General features: G+C 42.9%; 1 protein-coding gene across 1 annotated transcript in view; it reads left to right on the top strand.

Annotated features, from left to right (window-relative positions):
- The window catches only part of ST7L (suppression of tumorigenicity 7 like), a 196,750-nt gene that overhangs the window by 109,703 nt on the left and 65,672 nt on the right, over positions 1-21,375 (top strand). Inside the window, exons 10-11 of the mRNA XM_073667182.1 lie at positions 1,920-1,992; positions 11,292-11,394. Of these exons, the coding sequence (XP_073523283.1) occupies positions 1,920-1,992; positions 11,292-11,394 (176 nt within the window). The remainder of the gene's footprint in view (positions 1-1,919; positions 1,993-11,291; positions 11,395-21,375) is intronic.

Below are 21,375 nucleotides of genomic sequence, written 5' to 3' on the forward strand. Positions count from 1 at the left end.
CCCCTCTCTCTGACTGCTCTGTGCCCCTCTCTCTGACTGCTCTGTGCCCCTCTCTCTGACTGCTCTGTGCCCCTCTCTCTGACTGCTCTGTGCCCCTCTCTCTGACTGCTCTGTGCCCCTCTCTCTGACTGCTCTGTGCCCCTCTCTCTGACTGCTCTGTGCCCCTCTCTCTGACTGCTCTGTGCCCCTCTCTCTGACTGCTCTGTGCCCCTCTCTCTGACTGCTCTGTGCCCCTCTCTCTGACTGCTCTGTGCCCCTCTCTCTGACTGCTCTGTGCCCCTCTCTCTGACTGCTCTGTGCCCCTCTCTCAGACTGCTCTGTGCCCCTCTCTCAGACTGCTCTGTGCACCTCTCTCTCGGACTGCTCTCTGTGCCCCCCTCTCTCTCATGGACTGCTCTCTGTGCCCCTCTCTCTCACGGACTGCTCTCTGTGCCCCTCTCTCTCACGGACTGCTCTCTGTGCCCCTCTCTCTCACGGACTGCTCTCTGTGTCCCTCTCTCTCTCACGGACTGCTCTCTGTGCCCCCCTCTCTCTCACGGACTGCTCTCTGTGCCCTCTCTATCTCTCACGGACTGGTCTCTGTGCCCCTTTCTCTCTCACGGACTGCTCTCTGTGCCCCTCTCTCTCTCACGGACTGCTCTCTGTGCCCCTCTCTTACGGACTGCTCTCTGTGCCCTCTCTCTCTCTCTCTCTCTCACGGACTGCTCTCTGTGCCCCTCTCTTACGGACTGCTCTCTGTGCCCTCTCTCTCACGGACTGCTCTCTGTGCCCTCTCTCTCTCACGGACTGCTCTCTGTGCCCCCCTCTCTCTCACGGACTGCTCTCTGTGCCCTCTCTATCTCTCACGGACTGGTCTCTGTGCCCCTCTCTCTCTCACGGACTGCTCTCTGTGCCCCCCTCTCTCTCACGGACTGCTCTCTGTGCCCTCTCTATCTCTCACGGACTGGTCTCTGTGCCCCTCTCTCTCTCACGGACTGCTCTCTGTGCCCCTCTCTCTCTCACGGACTGCTCTCTGTGCCCCTCTCTTACGGACTGCTCTCTGTGCCCTCTCTCTCTCTCTCTCACGGACTGCTCTCTGTGCCCCTCTCTTACGGACTGCTCTCTGTGCCCTCTCTCTCTCTCACGGACTGCTCTCTGTGCCCTCTCTCTCACGGACTGCTCTCTGTGCCCCTCTCTCTCTTACGGACTGCTCTCTGTGCCCCTCTCTTACGGACTGCTCTCTGTGCCCTCTCTCTCACGGACTGCTCTCTGTGCCCCTCTCTCTCTTACGGACTGCTCTCTGTGCCCCTCTCTTACGGACTGCTCTCTGTGCCCTCTCTCTCACGGACTGCTCTCTGTGCCCTCTCTCTCACAGACTGCTCTCTGTGCCCCCCTCTCTCTCACGGACTGCTCTCTGTGCCTCTCTCTCTGACTATGCCTCATGGCGCTCTCTGTTGCGCAGACTGTTTTGTACAGTAGATCCCCTCACACCCACTGTTATCCGTGCCCCCGATGTTTACCCTCTGCTATACTGATTTCACCTCTATCTCCGGTTCTGCTCCTGATGAGCCCCGTATTGAGAACTAAGTTACTTAAATATTTAAGAAAAAGAATAGGGGGTATTCCAGCTCCATTAAAATATTAAACATTATTTATAAATCCATTAAAATAGACTTCTCCCCATATAGGCTATAGGCAAGGAGAAAGGGGGGGAGGTGGTACAACGCGTTTCAAACGCAGTACGCGCGTCCTTTATCTGAACTGCTACAGGTGAGCTGGCAATTATCGTACTAACGTACTTTACATAGATATAGTAGCCTGTGTCCTGACTGCTATGCTTAACATTTCACACATCTAGGACAAATAATAACCTCTTTGAAATGTCTAATTTCTCTCCAAAGCTACTAGGTCTGATTGCTTCTTTTTCTGTGTTATTGTAGATATTAGTCTCCCAAAGTCCGCTACGATATGCTACACGGCAGCCTTGCTGAAAGCCAGAGCTGTATCTGACAGGTTTGTACAATTTCATGTCCACTTTATGTCCCTGTTGGAGCTGGAGACTTTTTTCACTTACACCAGCGCATTGTATATTTGTATTTTTATATACTATTTTTTCATAAGTATTTCTTTGCCCCTCCTAATTCTCTGTACTATATTCGGGAGCCATGGATAGTATAGTGCTGGGTAAGGATGGCAGAACTAATGTGTCCTGTACACAGGATGGACTTTAGACAGGATTAAGGGTCCATTTATACTGTGTGACGCTCAGGGTAAACGCGGGTCGGCAGTCGTTCAGTATCTTTTTACAAAGGTCCACTGCTTCAGATGTACACTGAATGATCTCTAATAGATGGTTCAGTGCACATAGGATGCCATTATAATCGGCAGCACAGGTCAGTGCGCTGCCAAGAACGATGATCGTTTGTGCAAACCAAAAGATCAATTCACCTGATGACGAGTGTTTTATTCATCCTTTGGATGATCAGCAGCCTGTCTCGACTGCAAGATTATTGTTAAATAGGTATTGAACACATCACCAGTTTTCTAAGTAAATATGTTTCTGAAGGTGCTATTGGAATGAAATTCTCACAAGATGTCGGTCACAACCCATCCAATTCACACAGGCAAAGAAATCAAACCATAGATGTTCATAAATTAAGTTATGTGTAATAATGAGAAATGTCACAGGGAATAAGTATTGAACACGCTTACTGAAATATATTTAATACTTCATACAAAAGCCTTTGTTTGTGATGACTACTTCAAGACGCCTCCTGTATGGAGAAATTTGTTGCATGCATTGCTCAGGTGTGATTTTGGCCCATTCTTCCACAAAAACACTCTTCAAATCCTGAAGGTCCCGTGGGCTTCTTCTATGAACTCTGAGCTTTAGTTCCTTCCATAGATTTTCTATTGGATTCAGATCCAGTGATTGGCTGGGCCATTCTAGCAGCTTTATTTTCTTTCTCTCAAGCCAATTGAAAGTTTCCTTGGCTGTGTGTTTGGGATGATTGGTTTGCTGAAATGTTCACCCTCGTTTCATCTTCATGATCCTAGTAGATGGCAGCCGATTTTTATCAAGAATATCTCAGTTCATTTGTCCAATCATCCTTCCTTCAATTACATGAAGTTTGCCAGTGCTATACGCTAAAAAACAGCCCCACACCATGATGTTCCTACCTCCAAACTTCACTGTTGGTATGGTGTTTTTGGGGTGACATGCAGTGCCTTTTGGCCTCCAAACATGATGTGTATTATGGCATCCAAAGAGTTCAATTTTGGTCTCATCTGACCAGACTATACTCTCCCAGTGTTTCGCAGGCTTGTTTAAATGTTGTTGAGCAAATTTTTATCGTGCTTGAACATACATTTTGTTCAGCAATGGAGTCTTGTGTGAGCCATGCATACAGGCTATGGAGGTTGAGTTCATTACTTAGCTTTATTTGAAATAATTGTACCTGCTGGTTCCAGGTATTTCTGTAGCTCTCCACAGGTGGTCCTTGGCTCTTGGGCAACTCTTCTGATAGTTATTTTCACGTCTGAAATCTTATGGGGAGCACCTGGTCGTGGCCGGTTTATGATGAAATTATATTCTTTCCACTTCTAATTATGGTCCCAACAGTGCTCATTGGAACCTTCAGTAGCTTAGAAACTCTTCTGTAACCAATGCCATCAGTATGTTTTGCAACAATAAGGTCGTGAAGGTCTTGAGACAGCTCACTGGTTTTAACCATCATGAGATGAAGCTTCTTGTGTGGCACCTTGGTAATGAGACACCTTTTTTATTTTGAACCAGCTGATTTTCATTAAGTGGCAGGATTGCTTTCTAATTACTGATATATTTCCTCTGGTGTCACAACTTTCCATGGCTTTTTGTACTTCTCTTTCATCATTTGTTCAATACTTTTCCCTATGTGATATCTCATATTACACATAACTTAATTTATGAACATATAGGATTTGATTTGATTGCCTATGTGGATCATATGGGTTGTTATCAACATCTGGTGAGAATTTCATGTCAATAGCATCTTTAGAAATACATTTACTTAGTAAATTGGTGTTGTGTTCAATACTTATTTCACCCACTGTAAATATTTTTTTTTCCCTGTGCTTACAGTTTTAGAATTAGACACCATACAGACCCTTACACGGGAATGGGGCTGTACACAAGTGTTTCTTTCACTGACCCCTGTGCCCGATCTAAGAACAAGTCTCTATATGCCTTGTGAGACTCAGCCATTTAAAAGGGTTGTCCACCACTTTCAAACATTTTCTTAATGTGCCCAGGGGGAGGAGACATTTTTTAAAATAAAATGCTTTTTTACAGCATCATTGTCACTCTTCCAGGGTACTGTGTTGCCTGCCGGTGTCCTGACATCAACATCCAGGAGGGTGCATCTCGTGACTGTGACAACCAATTAATGGCTGCTGATCGGCTGTACGGTGTTGGATTCTTGCGCTCCAATTGAATATGAAGGCTGCCGCTAATTAGCGACAAAGTGATGCCCCATGCCAGATGTTGATGCCAGGAGACCAGCGGGTGCACAGTACAGCACCTAGTGTGGAGAAGTGAAACTGTTGTGGTAGGTAAATGTAGATATTTTTTCTCTCCAACCTGGAACATTAAAGGGGTTGTCCTCTACTAGGACAACCTCTGCCCAATCTGAGCGTTTGTCCCAGTTAAATTAAAAACACTTGTACTCACCATCTGTCCTGGCATTGTTCCAGCTGTTTTGGCACTTGCTCTCCCAGGGCTCAAGTGACGTTTTTATGTCACGCGAGCCCTGCGCCCAATCAGTGCCGGTTTCACTATCCCCGCCTTCGGACGTTTTGAACATCAATAGGGAGTTAGACAGTTAGACCTGTGGCTCTGACTTCTTAAAGGGTGGACAACCCCTTTATGAAAATATTTGTGAGTGGCGGACAACCCCTTTAAGTCATTGGGAGTGGGGAAAAAAATGGAATGCACCCCGAAGCAATCAGTGTCCCATCCATTTAACTAATTTCTTTTTTTTTGTGGACACAAAACCAGAGAGGGTTTTGTAAATGCAGCCTGAGAATGAGGGATGGTTTTGCAAATAGTATATTGGGTAAAAAATGAAATATGTTACGGCTCAGTAAGTGTGTTTTTCTGCCAGCAATTGGTGACTTATAACTATATGCATTCTGTATATGTGTGCACTTTCTGACAGATGTAAGTAATGCCACTGTAGGGCTTTGGATGTGTATAAGCCCAAACTGCTGCGTACACATGGCGGTTCCCTCTATATGAAGTCTGTGCATACAACCATTTAGGGCTTGTAACGGCCAGCTTTGCCAAAATGGCTATGGACTCTTGTCTTAATTCACAAAAAGATACCCCCGAATGTACTCCAGTCCGTGACGTCAGTACATGTGTGATGGATTTCATTAAGTGCGCCTCTTAAAAGGAATCTGTCACCAGGTTTTATTAAGTAATCTGAGAGCAGCATAATGTATGGGCAGAAACCTTGATTCCAACGATGTGCCACTTACTGCTCTGCTTGTTGTCATATTGATAAAATCACTTTATCTGCTGCAGATCTAGCAGTTCTCTGAATGCTGAGCTCTGTATAATCTCGCCTTCACCACTGATTGGCCGCTTTCTGCCCATGCACAGTGTACACAGAAAGCTGCCAATCAGTGGTGGGGCTGGGTTATACAGAGCATCTGAAAATGACCTATTGTTTAAAACAGGTTTTTTTGCTACATGTATTTAAGAAAATACATAGAAATAAATATATATATGTGTGTGTATATAAACAAAAGTATAAGGTATGTGCCCACGTTGCGGAACTGACGCATATTTTTTACGCTTCTCCCTGGCGGGAAAATCACATGCGGATTTTACATGCGGTTTTCCCGCCAGGTAGAAGCGTTTGTGAGGCGTCTTTGCAGCGTCTTTGCATGCATTTCTGCATGCGGGTTATCAAGCACTTCTCCAAGTGATTTAAGCATCACTTGGAAAAGTGCTTGACAACTTGTTCACACTATATAAATCCATGCAACCGGCATGGATTTATATATGTGACCAAGTAATAGTTAAAAAAAAAAGAATCAGAATGGTAAAAAATAAAAAAATAAAGTTTATACTCACCTTCTGATGCATTCTCTGCCACGTCCGGAGGCTTGAGCGGCTCACGCTGTTGTGTGCAGGACCTGCGGTGACGTCATTGAGTCATGTGATGGGTCACATGACTCAATGACGTGGCAGGTCCTTCACACAACAGCGCGACGGAGGGAAAACATCAGAAGATAAGTATAAACTTTATTTTATTCTTTTTTTTGCAGGTTCTTTGGTACCCAGGTCTGGATGAGAGTCTCCTCTCCTCCAGACTTGGGTACCATCCGCACATTGATTCCGCATGCGGAAATGCAAAATTAATGAACATGCTGCGGATTTTTGACCGCAGCATATACGCTGCGGAAAAATCCGCAGCATGGGCCTTGACATTGCGGAATGCCATTGGGGACCATGGGGAGCGGATATACATGCGTTTTACAAGCGTTTACGCTGCGGAAATTCCGCAGCATATACGCTTGTAATACGCAACGTGGGCACACAGCCTTAGAAACCTTTTAATTTTAACACTGGCAACTGGGGCTTTTTTACAGTCATATTTTCTGTCCTTTCAAGGGGAGTTTTCAGCAAGGCTCATTATCATGAAAGGCAGGGTTCCAATGACAGGTAACACCTCTATATAGAGCTGATAACACAGGGTCCACCAGTCACAATGGGCGATGTCACAGCTGACCCTGATCCCCTCCCATCGCAATGACCTTTGCTCCGACTCATTAGACTCTTCACTACAAATGATACAGTTGCCTCTGACCATTGTCTATATAAATGTGTTGTTTCCAAATATAACAAAGTTAATATAAAAAAAATCCCCAGTGGCCAGTGTGAAAATTTCAGTAGTTTTATTTTTTTTCTTTTTAATAGAGATTGTGATATGGGGAAAAAAATGCCAAAAAATGCATTTAACAGAGAACCTAATTTAAATAATGTAATTTTCTGATGATGGCTTCCCCTTAAAGATACTTCTGTTTTTTCGGACTATAAGACGCACCGGACCATAAGACGCACCTAGGTTTTAGAGGAGACAAATAGGAGAAAAATAAATGAAGCAAAAAATGTGGCCATGATGCACTGTTAAGGGGTGGGGATCTGCTGCTGACACTGTTATAGGAGTAATGTACCCCAATTCTATACTAATATCCCCCATCCTGGAATGTATATGTCCCCATCCTGGTATATATGACCCCCCAATCCAAGTATACATGGCCCCCTCAGCTGTTCTCAGCCTGTAAGCAGCGCATAATGTCACTGCCATGTGCCCTCACATGCTGAGGTCAGCTGCCAGAATATTTACTGCTCCCCATGCCGGGACTACGAGCATGGAGAGCAGTGAATATTCATTTTCTATAATAGCCGGCACAGTGTTAGCTGCAGCCACCGGCTATTGCAGCGCCTGGGCATTCACTTGCCCCTGCTGTTAAAGAGAATGAATATTCACTGCTCCCCACGCCCATGGGGGTGAAGAGCAATGAATATTCATTCTCTTTAATAGCGGGCACATGTGATCGCACAGCAGCTGCAGGAAGGCTGCGGCTGACACTGTGTGCGCTATTAAAGAAAATAAAATAAATATTCACTCCTCTCCACTCCCATGAGTGTGGAGAGGACTGAATATTCATTTTCTTTAACAGCGGGCACATGTAATAGCTGCAGCAGCCAGCTACCACCTCTGTGACCCCCTTCCTCCGCCGCTGCTTCCACCATCCACAGCCTATGTGTTATTTGGACTATAAGATGCACCCTCCCCCACTTTCCCCCACTTTGTCTTATAGTCCGAAAAAAATATGGTACCTCTTTATATCTTTATCCTGTAGTGTGTAAGTTGCTGTATGAAAGGAAATCTGTCAGTAGGATTTCATTCCTCCCAAACTATTTATATGTAGTTCTTTCAAAGACCAGTCCAGCAATATCTTGATATGGGTAGTCCATTCATCCGTTACGGAGAAATCATTAAGTAAATTGATATGCAAATGGGAAGAGTAGGTCTGAATCCTCTGTCACTCCAGCTCAATTCCACGCCTAGTGCTGCCTCCTCCTCCTTGTCTGACAGTTCCTTTGCCTGAAGTCACCCAGCATAGAGGCTGTCAGTCAGCCAGGAGGACGCTGTGATTGGAGGTGAATAGAGCTGGAGTGACAACGACTTCAGATTTGCAGCCTAATTTATATATGAATACAAACGCTTATTTTTCAGTAATGAAGGAATGGACTGGCTATGTAAAGGTATTACTGGACTTGTCTTTGATAGAGCTATATGTGCATATAAATAATTTGGGGATGAAAGTCTGCTGAGAGGTTCCCTTTTTTGCATGGTCACCCGCAGTGCCAGCTTTGAACACTAGAGTTGAGTAACTTTGTAAATACCTTGTAAATACATTTTTTTACTTTTCTGGTGCACAAGGTGGATTACAGCCAGTATTGGAGTCCACGTTTTTCTGATGTGTATATGAGATCTTCAGGACTATGGGCCGGACACTGATCTACATGAGAATCACCAGAGCTTATATTTAATAAAAGGGAAAGTTACCATTGTGATGTGTGATGGCCGCTCTCTGCTCTCCTGATCTCACTGCAGAGCTGTGTGTGATTATACCTGACACATCTGCAGGTTCCTCTCCGCTTCCAGCTCACAGGCAGACAGTGCTGTAATATTGTTGAAATACAGCAGAGCTGTAGCCAATACGTTTGTAAGGCTGTGTGCCCACTATGCGTTTTTTAAGCGTTTCCGCAGCAGCAATTCCGCTGCAGAAACGCTTAAAAAATGCTTGGTAGAAGGCCTGCCATGTTCCCCAATGATTATCCGCATGTGCTGTGCACATGCTGCGGAAATTTCCGCTGCGGATTATCATTGCGGAAAAATCCACAGCACTACCAATTATTTTACGGAAGCGCTGCGTTTTCGCCGCCATTGACTTGTATTGGAACGCATGGAATCCGCATCACTGCATCTGTACATGCACATTCCATGCGTTTCAGTGTGCGGATGGTACCCGGGTTTGGAGAAGAGGAGACTCTCCTCTGCACCCGGGTACAATAGTACCTGTAAAAAAAGTACATTATACTTACCTTCTGATGGCCCCCGGTGTCCTTAGTGATGCGTCTTGGCTTGCCGGCAGCTTGCGGTGGACTCAAGGACCTGCCATGACGTCATTTAGTTATTTGACGGGTCACGCGACCGCTGACATCGGCAGGTCCTTTAGTCTACCGCGAGCTGCTGGCAAGCCAGGACGCATCGGATAAAGACGCCGAGGGCCATCAGAAGGTAAGTGTAATATTTATTTTTTATTTTTTACCATTCTTTCGGTCACACTATATAAATCCATGCCGGTTGCATGGATTTATATAGTGTGACCAAGTTGTCAAGCACTTTCCAAGTGATGGTAAAATCGCTTGGTAAGCGCTTGTCAACCCGCATGCGGAAATGCATGTGAAGAACGCTTCACATACGCATGTACAATCCGCATGTACAATCCGCATGTACAATCCGCATGTACAATCCGCATGTACAATCTGCATGTACAATCTGCCAGGGAGATGCAGAAACGCTCAGGAAAAATCCGGAGCATTTCTGCATCGTGGGGACATAGCCTAAGGAGACAAAGTTCAGTTCTACAGTTGTGTGTTAGTTACTTGTCTCACACTGGTAACTTCCCCTTTTATTAAACATAATCTCTGGGGGCAGATTCTCATGCAGATCTGTGTCCCTCCCATAGTCCTGAACAGCTCGTTTATATATGAGAAAATGTGGATTTCTCTGGAATAAGACATCGGATCGCAGATATCAATGTATCATTTAAATCAACTTCCTGTGACCTACATGCCCATATAGACGGCTTAGGAGTTTTGATCCTACTAACAGATTCCCTTTAAAAGTGTTATCCCAGAATCTTTTTTTTCTTAAACTCCCTATAACTGAATAACCACTCTAAAGTAACCCACCCATGCCTTCAGATGCCCATTGGCTACAATCTTACTCCTCTTTCTGGCTCCGATGTCTCCATAACTGCATCTCTCTGCTTAATGTGATATGGGCGGTCCTTCAGTGCTGATCATGTGACCACTGAAAACTACATTTCCCACAACTCCCTGCTTCTCCGGACTCCCTTCACTCTCCTGTGCACAGCTGACATTAGCTACTCCCTCCAGTCTCGTCTGTGATCTGGCAGTTCTTATTCTATATATACTTTGCGGGCAGCACGGAGGCTCAGTGGTTAGCACTGCAGCCTTGCAACGCTGGGGTCCTGGGTTCAAATCCCACCAAGAACAACATCTGCAAGGAGTTTGTATGTTCTTCATAGTGTTTGCGTGGGTTTCCTCAGGGTTCTCCGGTTTCTTCCCACACGCCAAAGACATACTGATAGGGAATGTAGATTGTAAGCCCCAATGGGGACAGCGATGATAATGTCTATAAAGCACTGTGGAATTAATGGCACTATATAAAAATAAAGATTATTATTAGTTTACTTGATTATTTATTAATATATAATTCTTTCCTTTCTCAACCACCCTATCTATAGGTTTATAACCCTCCACCGAAGACCTCTGTATGTGTTTTAGATATATTTCCACTATGTGTGCTCTGCTGGCATTTTCTTGTCTACAGCAACCAATCACAACGCAGCTTTCATTTTACCAGTGCTAGTTAAAAATTGAAAACTGAGCTGTGGTTGGGTGCTATGAGCAGCAAAAAACGTTTTCACTTTCAGACAGTACAGATAAAAGCAAAGTGCTATTTATATTATGCTAATGGGTTGGTGGTGTCATTATAACTAGTATGGACAGACATATTAATGCTTTTAATGAGTGGTTTAGTGGCTGGTACTTCTGTGCTTGCTCTGCTGCTCCTACCGCTCAGACGGGCGGAACAGTCGGGGAGGAGGATAGCTGTTCCACCTTTGTCAGCAGTGATGGTCGCACAGTGCCCATCTCCACCCTATGCAGTAAAGATGGCTCCACCATGCATGCAGTAAGACTGCTAATATCAGGTGTCTACTGAGCATGGGGGATCTTTGGTAAAATAACAGGGAGTAGACAAAGGCCTCTGACATGCAGATTTTCAGCAGTCGATATCTGGAACATTGAGCACATTTAGAAAATGTGTGCTTTTGACAAGTTTATTTATTTTAGTACTACGTCTTAGACAGCAGTACCATGCCTACACATCATACCAAAATGTAACCTATTGTAGTTGACCTCTTATGGTTTTCTGTTGTAGATTCTCACCTGAAGCTGCCTCTAGGAGAGGACTTAGTACATCAGAGATGAATGCTGTGGAGGCCATTCATCGAGCAGTAGAATTTAATCCTCATGTCCCAAAGGTATGTATTCTCAATCTATATTATATTTATGAAGTATATCATCAACATATTCCACATATTTATACGAATAGTGTAGTAATAAGACAAGTGACCCGAAGCAGAACTATCAATAGGGGAAGGAGATAAACCGTTGTGGCAGTAAATATTGGAGCAGTGTGGAAGTTTTATTGTCCTCATTTCATTACATATACGGTATATGGTTACATTGGCAAGATTTCATAGGAGGAAAAACATGGCAGCCATGGGAGACTTCAGTAGGCACCTGGCTACTATGGTAATCCATGGGGACCCCACAATTGTCTCCTGTGGGCACTGGCACTCCAGCTGTTTAAATGCCACATGGGTTTTTTTTTTGCCTTCCTCTGGATCAACATGTTAGGCTATGGGTTGAACTAGATGGACTTAGTCTTCCTTCAACCTTAAAAACTATGTTACTATGATCTCTGGTATGTGGTAAATAGGTCCGGCACCATAGTAAAAGAAACATGCCCATATCATGATGCTTGCACCACCATGCTTCACTGTCTTCAGAGTGTACTGTGGCTTGAATGCAGAGTTTGGGGGTCGCCTGACGAACTGTCTGCGACCCTTGAACCCAGAAAGAACAATTTTACTTTCATCAGTCCACAAATTGTTTCTCCATTTCTCTTTAGGCCAGTTGAGGTGTTCTTTGGCAAATTGTATCCGTTTCAATACATGTCTTTTTTTAACAGTGGCACTTTGCGGGGTCTTCTTGCTAAGAGATTAGCTTCACACAGGACTCTTCTAACTGTCACAGTAGTCACAGGTAAATTGTGACTGTCTTTGATCATTGGCTGAACCTTTGCCATTCTGGCTATTCTTCGATCCATTAGAATGGTAGTCTTCAGTTTTCTTCCATGTCTCTCTGGTTTTGCTTTCAATTTTAAACCATTGGAGATCATTTTAGCTGAACAGCCTATCATTGTCTGCACTTCTTTTATAAGTTTTACCCTCTACAATCAACTTTTTAATCAAAGTACGATGTTCTTCTGAACAATGTCTCCAATGACCCATATTTCTCAGGCTTTCAAGGAGAAATGTAGGTACAACATGTGCTGGCTTCACCCTTAAATAAGGGCCACTTGATTCACACCTGTTTCTTCACAGAATGATTGACCTCACTAATTGAACTCCACGCTGCTATTATTTTGAACACTCCTTTCAATTAAATATTCAAATACACAGACTCAAAAACATTCAGATCATGAATGCTGAGTCTGTTGGGTTTCTTAGACTCTGCTGCACCAACTGGTAAATGGTTTGATATGTGGTAATATAATTCATACCAAAAACAGTGATTAATCTGGTTAGTCATATTGGACTGCTATTATTTTGAACACTACTGTATGTACCCTTGATCGCAACGTACGCTCTCGTCAATGTCCTCTAAGGGGGTAAAGTGAATGTGAGCAAAGTGCAATAGAACACACCTCCTGTATATAGAAGTAACACTGTTCCTGGAAGACAGCAGCCATGTCTTTCTAACCCTGGAAAACCCTATAGAGCATACCACCCATGAGTGTCTCCTCTTCATTCATCTCTTGCGCCTCTGTATCTTACTCTGTGACATGCGGCATATGGCCTGTACAAGCCGTGGAATCTAGTACACCAGCATAATATTCAGCACAGACATTGTATTTCCCTCATCGAGTACATCAAACAGATCTGCCCCTTACATGTCTGCTAAAAATAACGGCTCAAATTTCAAGAGCTCAATGACAAAGGGTTTCACGTCTGTCTCACCGGCCCAAACATTTCTTGCTGCCCAGACTTGTAAGGAAATGTATATTTTTGGAATAAATGTGGACAAAGACGCAGAGACCAGAGCAATTTGTGACTTATGCTTGATATATATACGGTTAATAAAGATGCCGGTATTGGAAAGCATTCCATTCTTATTTATTTTCTTCTTTTGCAAATGTGGTGCAATCATGACCATGTATAAATAATAACCGTAACATTATAAATGGGCCAATCTGTGTTATTGAAGCTTTTCATCAATCATAAACTGGCCATGTCTGCCTTACTGATGATTTCAATAATGACGGTGTTATTTTTACCTCCTGAAATATCTGGAAATATTTTGCTCCTTGTTGATTAGGACATGCTATTTATTCCTGGACCTTCTTTACATTGTTCTTCATCTAAATCTACGTTTACAGAATATGGTGGATGTGTGTCAATAAGGCTTCATTCACACGTCAGTGATTTTTCTCGTACTCAAACTGATGAAACTCTGAATATTTTTTTTTTCCTCATATTGAAAAAATGATAACCCATAGACTTCCATTGGTTGGTTTGATTCGTGACTGGGATCATAATCGGACATGTTTATGTGTTTTGGCACCGAGCAGTCATTCTACAAAAAATACACGGACATGTGAGCAGGCCCATAGACTACAGTAGGTAAAAGTTCTATTCATGAAAAATGTGAGCAGTATATAAAATATTAGTGGGGGCAAAAAACGAATTCTTACCGCTACTGAATTCCCCCATATCACTGGTATCATATTTTGAGTTATAGTGTGTCTATTTCCTAAAATCACATATGAAGATTGTCAAGCTTACCCACAATCTCTTGTCACCAGGGGAGAACCATCTATATATAGGAAAGAGGCGTTTACTTCATGGGTAGGTGCACAGTGGCAGTGCCCCGTTAGTTCCGGCAGCCCCAGAGCTAAGCTCTTAGGGATGCCGCCTGTCGATGATGGCACGCCTACCCACTATACCCACCTGCCCATCTGACAAGTGATGGCAGGCATCAGTCGACCAATCAATTGTTCAGCCAACAGCTATCTCCTTGAATCCACCATAGACAGGAGCTCTGACCTTTCTCTCTATTGGAGATCTAACAGGGTGGATCCTTTCCCACCCCCTACATCTTTCATGGAAATGACGGGAGGTCCCCATACACATTAGGCTGTCTGTGAGCCAGCCAATATCTTTGTGTTCGGCAAACTTTAGTCTAGGGGCCTTAGATGGAATTTCGCAAGTTTTTTTTACCCATCTGAGAGCAGCATGATGTAGGGACAGAGACCTTGATTCCAGCAATGTGTCATTAACTGGTCTGCGTGTTATATTTGTAATAAAATCCCTGCAGCTCTACCAGTTCTCTGAATACTGATCTCTGTATAACCCCGCCCACACCACTGATTGGCAGCTTTCTGTGTACACTGTGCATAGGTAGAAAGCTGCCAGTCAGTGTGGAAGAGCAGGTTATACAGAACTCATGACTATAGAGGACTACCTGGCAGCAGGTTTAGTAGTTTTTAGTGATAAAATCACTGATTTATCAGCAGGAGATTATCAAAACTACAGCAAACAGCCCAGTAATGGACATATCGCGGGAATCAGGGTCTCAGTCTGTACGTTATGCTGCTCTCAGTTTAGGTAGCAAAAAACAGGTGAGAGTCCTTTTAACACGGCCCTCTGGTTGTTGGAGCTGAGCTCAACCATTATAACTCTTTATCTATCTATCTATCTATCTATCTATCTATCTATCTATCTCTCTCGTACCTCACACTCTGGTTTTAAACTGATTTCTGAAAAGAAACCTACATTTAGATAGTTTAGTATTACGTCAGTGAGTTTATTGCATTCCTTCATGCTGTATGAAATCTAATATACAATTCTTACATTTATGAATAAAGAAAACGCTCACAACACCATTGTCCGTGGAAAGCCAGTACCGGTATTCTAGCCTTCACTGATGGCCGTTCGGTTATGTTACCCCATCATGCAGTGTAATGAGAATTAGGTTTTTTTCATTCCTGTTTAATTTTAATAGAGCATTAACAACTGCAGCCAGATAGGTAATTGCTGGAAGAAATTGCTGCTCACTTGCATGAATGATCAAGACTGAGGCAGTTTTGTAGCTGACGCCTTGTCTTCTCTTTTGCAAAAAGAACTTCGGCACTCCATACATGAAAATATAAGAAATATTGTATCTAGACTAATGTCACTTTGAAAAATGAAGGTTTTTTGCGCATAATTTGGCCAATTTATGTGTGCCCATCAACCACGACAAGGTCACCTTCGTATGATGGGAAACTACGCTACGCTACCACTGGATATGCCACTCTAGGGCTGTAAGCCTGTATGGACAATATGTCTCTGCTTGGGCTTTTAACCTACAATGTATGGGCTGGTAGAGCTAGTTAAAACCACCTGTGACTGAATGGGAGGGACACATGGTCAGAAAAAAGGCTGTCAAACTTCTAATAGTGTGAACACGTACCTGCTGCAATGCTCCAGGAGCGGGATCCCAAAAATGATTAATAGAAAAAAGAGAGGGGTCGCTCACTGGTCTACTCGGGTGCTCTGAAGAAAAAAGTAATCTCAACTGCAAAAAGAACTTCGGCACTCCATACATGAAAATATAAGAAATATTGTATCTAGACTAATGTCACTTTGGAAAATGAAGTTTTTTTGCGCATAATTTGGCCAATTTATGTGTGCCCATCTTTGTTCATTGGCATTCAAGAGAAGATCCAGTTGGGTAATCGTATATATATGGTAAGAGATGTCCTGCCTAGTTACCACATCCTCTTACATGCTTTATGAGATTTTTATAAGTTCTGATGTTACCCTGACACTCATGAATCTGAGTGATACTAACAAGAACAAAACATCACAAAATTAACTGTGTGGTCACTTATGCACCCAGAACCGCTGCTAATAACACTCATTATAAAGGCTTATCTCAACATAATCTACCCTGTTCAAAGGGCAAGTGCTTCTTGATCAGTTTCCTGCCATGGGTCCTGATCTCAGAAGCCCCTATAAGCAGTTAATGCTGCTAGGAAAAACACATCCACTGCATGAAAAATGTAGTATTACATGTCAGCTATTCAGATGTAATGGTTGACTCATGTTCACATGAACAGAAAGGACTATCTGTTCTATCTCACAGAAGGTGGTCCTGAGCATGAGACCCACGCCTCTTTGGTATCCATATGCCCCATCAAGTCATGTGGACAAAGGTTGTCCTCATGAAACAGCCTCTCTAACTCACATACAACCATTTTAGTCTATTAGACTTCATGAGTGCAAGCTATGGAAATCATGAAATGGGTACTTACTACCTCTACAGATACTATTGGTATTTATTATTAAATTACCTATTAACCTTATAGTATTTTTGCATTGATTTGTGTATATTTCTATCTATTGAGATGTTATAGATGGCTTTTTATGCTTCCCATCCATTGTAATCCATCCACTCGTAACTCAGAAGTTGGCAACTTTACTGGAGAGCCTTCACAACAATGCTACTTTCTGGACTGATTTTCCTTGACTGATTTAGGCATTTCTAGATGTTTGTTTTCTAAATTTATCAACTTGATTCATATTCAATATACGTATGACTGCTCATCCACAAGACCACTGCAGGTGTTGGTACAAGATCCTTTAAGATGTCTAAGTTGTGAGCTAGGTCCTCGATAGATCAGACTTCTTTTCCAGCACATTTTACAGATTCTCCATCAGATTGAGATTACCAATTGCTTGATAAAAAAAAAGTTGTTGTTTCCAAAAGTCTCACAAAAAAAGGTTTTGCAGGGTGCATTATCCTGCATGAAATACGTGCCTTGAAGGGGGTATTGCAGGTGTAGGACAATGTTTAGGTTGGTGGTACGTATCAAGGTCATATTCGCTTGAAAACCAGGTCCAAGGTTTCCTAGCAGAACATGCCCAGTGCATTGCACTGCCATTATTAGCTTGCCTTGTTCTCATAGTGCATCCTGGTGCCATGTGTTCCCCAGGTAAGCTACGCTAACATAGCCGTACACATGATATAAAAGAAATGAGTTCATCAGACGTGGCCATCGTCTATTATACTGTGGTTGAGTTGAAATGCTCACAGGCCCATTGTTGGCACCATGAGCGATGGACAGGGAGGAGCAGAGACCCTTTAGTTAGTCCACCGCTACACGGCAAGCTGTGATATAATGTGGGTACTGACTCCTTTGTATCACAGCCAGCATTAACCTCTTCATTAGTTTGCACTACTGTTGCTGTTCTGTGGGATCGGACCAGATCGGCTAGCCGTCACTTCCCAACTACCGGCATCAGTGTGCCCTGTCAACCTCTGACCCTGTGCCAACTTATACCACCTGTTATTTGTCCTTGGATCACTTTTAGGATGTACTAACACTTCTTACAGAGAAGAAGACCTCCGGTTTTCAGTTTGTGCAGATACATGCTCTGTAGCCAGTACAATCGCAGGTGTCATTGTTGCTCAAATCCTTGCTTGCCCATTTTTCCTACTTCAAACACAGAATTTAAACTGGCATTTTCATTTGGTGCCCATATATATCCAACACATTGACTGGTGGCATTGTAGGAAAATAATCAATGTTTTATATGTAGTATTTTTACTGTATAAAACGTACATGTCTGCATTAAATTACTGAAAGGCTAGAAAATCTGCAGTGTGCAATGAAGAAAAGCCAGATCTCACTGTAATTACCATCATATGGGTGAAGTAATCCTATTTTTTTCTCTCTTTTGGCACTGCTTGCCACTGCCATTACTGCTCACCATCTGACAAGTGAAGCGTTTTCAACCTTGGTGGCATCTCTGTCCCACAAATGTCCTCTGGATTTAATTGGATGATGTCACCAGCGGCTGTAAATCCTGGAATATGATAATAATTTTGTGAGGAATCTGCAGTTCTCCCATGCTAAGGAAAGTGCACTGTAATTTAGGACATGAAATATAGGATCGAGCAGTAAATCAGACGATGCAACCTGAACTTTTGAACTTTGTACACACATTCTCCATCTCCCAAACTCTTTTTTTACGACTGTAATGTGTGTCAGCCCATATGTCAATGGACTATGCAACGATACCTGTTCTTTTCCTAGCCGACTATGAAGAAACTACTACAGTAATAGATTTTTCTCTTTCCATTGCAGTATACCAGAAGCATTGTGCTTCTTTCTTAAGGTGACACTATATCAAATTCAGCCCAATAATTTTTTATTTGGATGGATGGTTGTATTTTGAAATTTAGTAGACCAAAACTTTTTTTTAAGTGAGTCCCCCCTTCCTCATAAAAGTTTGGCTAATTTAGAATGTTGGTAATCCAATTAGTTCTATGCTTCACAGAGTTCCTAAAGGCGCATCTACACATTAGAAAAAGGTCGGCTCGCTGATTTCGGCAGAACAGGATGACAGTATGAGCCCTCCCGACAGATGACAAGAATGAGAGGGATGGGGATAGGGCAGTTGGAATTCCTACACCCGTTTACATTGGAGATAAGCTGCTGCCTGAGCAGTCTGCAGACTTTATCTTTCTCCCCATTCACTCATGAGAATGGGGTAATGGTTCCGGTAGAGATGGCTGTCTGAGTTTGACTGATACATATCCCATGTGCGACCAACGTACAAAAAAGCTGCAGATGGAATAGACAAACAGTTCACCTGAAAACGTTTCTAGGGGGTTTAAGACCTGGATATACATGAGATAAAGTAGTGATAATAGGGCAGATATATTTTGGACTTCCAGTGTGGTCATACTGTGATATGTCATTTCCTTGTTTTTTTAACTGCAAATGTAAGTTTGATGGGACACCCGACAGATACCGCTGCTGAGTGAAGCTGAGTCTTCTTCAGCTTTTATACTTAATATTCTCTACCAAAGATCTTGGTTAAACAACTTACTTCCTATGTTACTGATTTTAAGAGTCATTCACCAGTTCTCCTTTAATTTTTTAGGCTGTTCTTTAGTAATAATGAGTAAATCTAACTGTAGTAAGGCAGCGGCATTTCCACCAGTGAATTTATTGAGACAGTGACCCAGGCAAGTTAAATAAAACGTCCTTCATTGTCCAAATACTGCATGAAATTACCTCCGGATCGCAGCTGGGAACATGTAAATAATGTCCAGTGCCTCTGGCACTTGCACTCCCTTAAGGTTCTCGGGTGCTATCGTGGTTGCTTGCATCGCTGGCTGTGGTCTGTTTTAGCTTCACACAGGCAGGCAGACGTTCACTGCACCTTCAGTTCTGCTGTATGTGAAATGCAACTCAAAACTGACACACCCAAACCTTAACTGCAGGTTTAAATAAAGACTGTGGCCAAGGGCCACTTGTAAAACCTGGACTGAGGAAGAGATCCGTCCAACTACCATCCTATAGATCTCTCCAAAAATAAAAGCCCAATACAGGTTTTCATAAACTGACTTTGTCAAATAACTTGACCCAGTCCACACTTTTATTTTTGCATGGTAACCACAGGCGTGGCTGTGATTACCATGCACTCCAGTGGTTCAGTATGCTTCTAAGCACATTCTGGGGGATACCTAATGGCCCTCACATACGATCCCCCCTCACTTTCTCACTCTGTTAGTAAGCAGCATAATGGACAATGATACATATACTTGTGCTTTTCACAAAAAAATAATCTATACCATAAGAAAAAGGATAACTTAAGGAATGATCTTCGCTAATGGTACTGGTGATAAATCCCAAATAACTGGCTTGATCGAGTGTGCATGGAGAGACATTACCACACAGCTGTGCCAACAGCTTATCTGTGATCGAGGGCTCCTATAAACGGGTCCCAGTAAAATTTGCTGGATTGGCAGAGTTTTGTCTAATGTATATGGGCACTTTTTAGAGCCAGCAAATTCTGCCTGATCATAGCACCTCTAGTAGCGTGCTTCCACGCAGCTGTAATGGAGGATCGCAATTCTGATTGATAAACCTTAGATAAGCCCACTCATTTCCATGTGTGCACAAATGTTGATAAAAATGTGTAACTAAATATTAAATACATTTTCCAGGATTTCACAGAATGGCGCTGCTTAGATATTCTTATGCGTGATGAGTGCTAGATGATATTGCAAGCACAAGCAAGTAAAGTCTTAACTGGTAGAAGAACGTGTTCTTGCGTGACAAGATATGGCTATACTGAAAGACCCTAACAAAGGCCATGCCAAACCCACGAGGTGAAATATCCCTGGGTACATGGGACTTTTTTCCCACACAAGATCCATGCAGACCTTCACTGGTGTGTTAAACTAAGAGGATTACAGAGGATTAACTAGTATATCACCCTCCAGCACGATGGCCTGGGGCAAGCAGAGGAAGACTCAGTCATGCAGCAAACACGCTTTGCTTGACCAGAACCCAACCTCATCAGTGTTACTTAAAGAAAAGAGAAAGTTGAGTCACTTCTACAGATTAGTAAATTATCTCAAGATCGCCCCTATATGAACCGGAGTCAAGTAATTGGCTGGACTAGTTTAGTCAAGTCAACAGCAAAAAAATGATCAAAGCTATTTAATGCAAGGCTTAATGTCTGCGAATAGAACAGACACGTAGGATATATAATAAAGGTGAAGCATCAGAAAACCTATTGAGATAATAGGAATACAGTAGACTTTGTTAATGGCATGTAGGTGACTCGTGTTACAATGTCAAGATAATTATACTGTTAAAACTTCTTTACTCTCCAAAAAAACATGGTTCCTCATCGACCAATTTTTAATGTATAAAGCCTCATAAACATTGAGTAATTTTAATGCTTTCAATTTGAGACTCATTTTAGGCTATTTGTTGTGTATTTTGATTTTCTACTTGAAACTAAAAGACCCCCTAACATCTATCTCCCCGACTTTCCCATTCACGAGAAAGCTTGTATTAGCTGAGCACTCCTCTACCCTCTATGAGAAAGCCCCTGCCAGACTCCTCTGGCAACGGCTTATCTCCTGGAGAACAAAAGAAGGCCGCTGGAAATCCAACAGAATGGATCATTCTCGCCCCCGTCATCATCTGTCAGGGAAGAGACGGGAAGCCCCTATACGCATTTGACTTCCGGCTAATATCAGCGGGTTCGTCTGACTTTAGTCTAATGTGTGTGTGGCCTTAGCACTCAGCAGATAAACTTGGGATGAAGGCATGAAAGATAAACAATTTTTTCCCAAAAAATTGCAATTATTGTCATTGGACCATG

Source organism: Phyllobates terribilis, unplaced genomic scaffold, assembly GCF_046119375.1.
Source record: "Phyllobates terribilis strain yellow unplaced genomic scaffold, ASM4611937v1 Scaffold_2__4_contigs__length_985480577, whole genome shotgun sequence".
NCBI lineage: Eukaryota > Metazoa > Chordata > Amphibia > Anura > Dendrobatidae > Phyllobates > Phyllobates terribilis.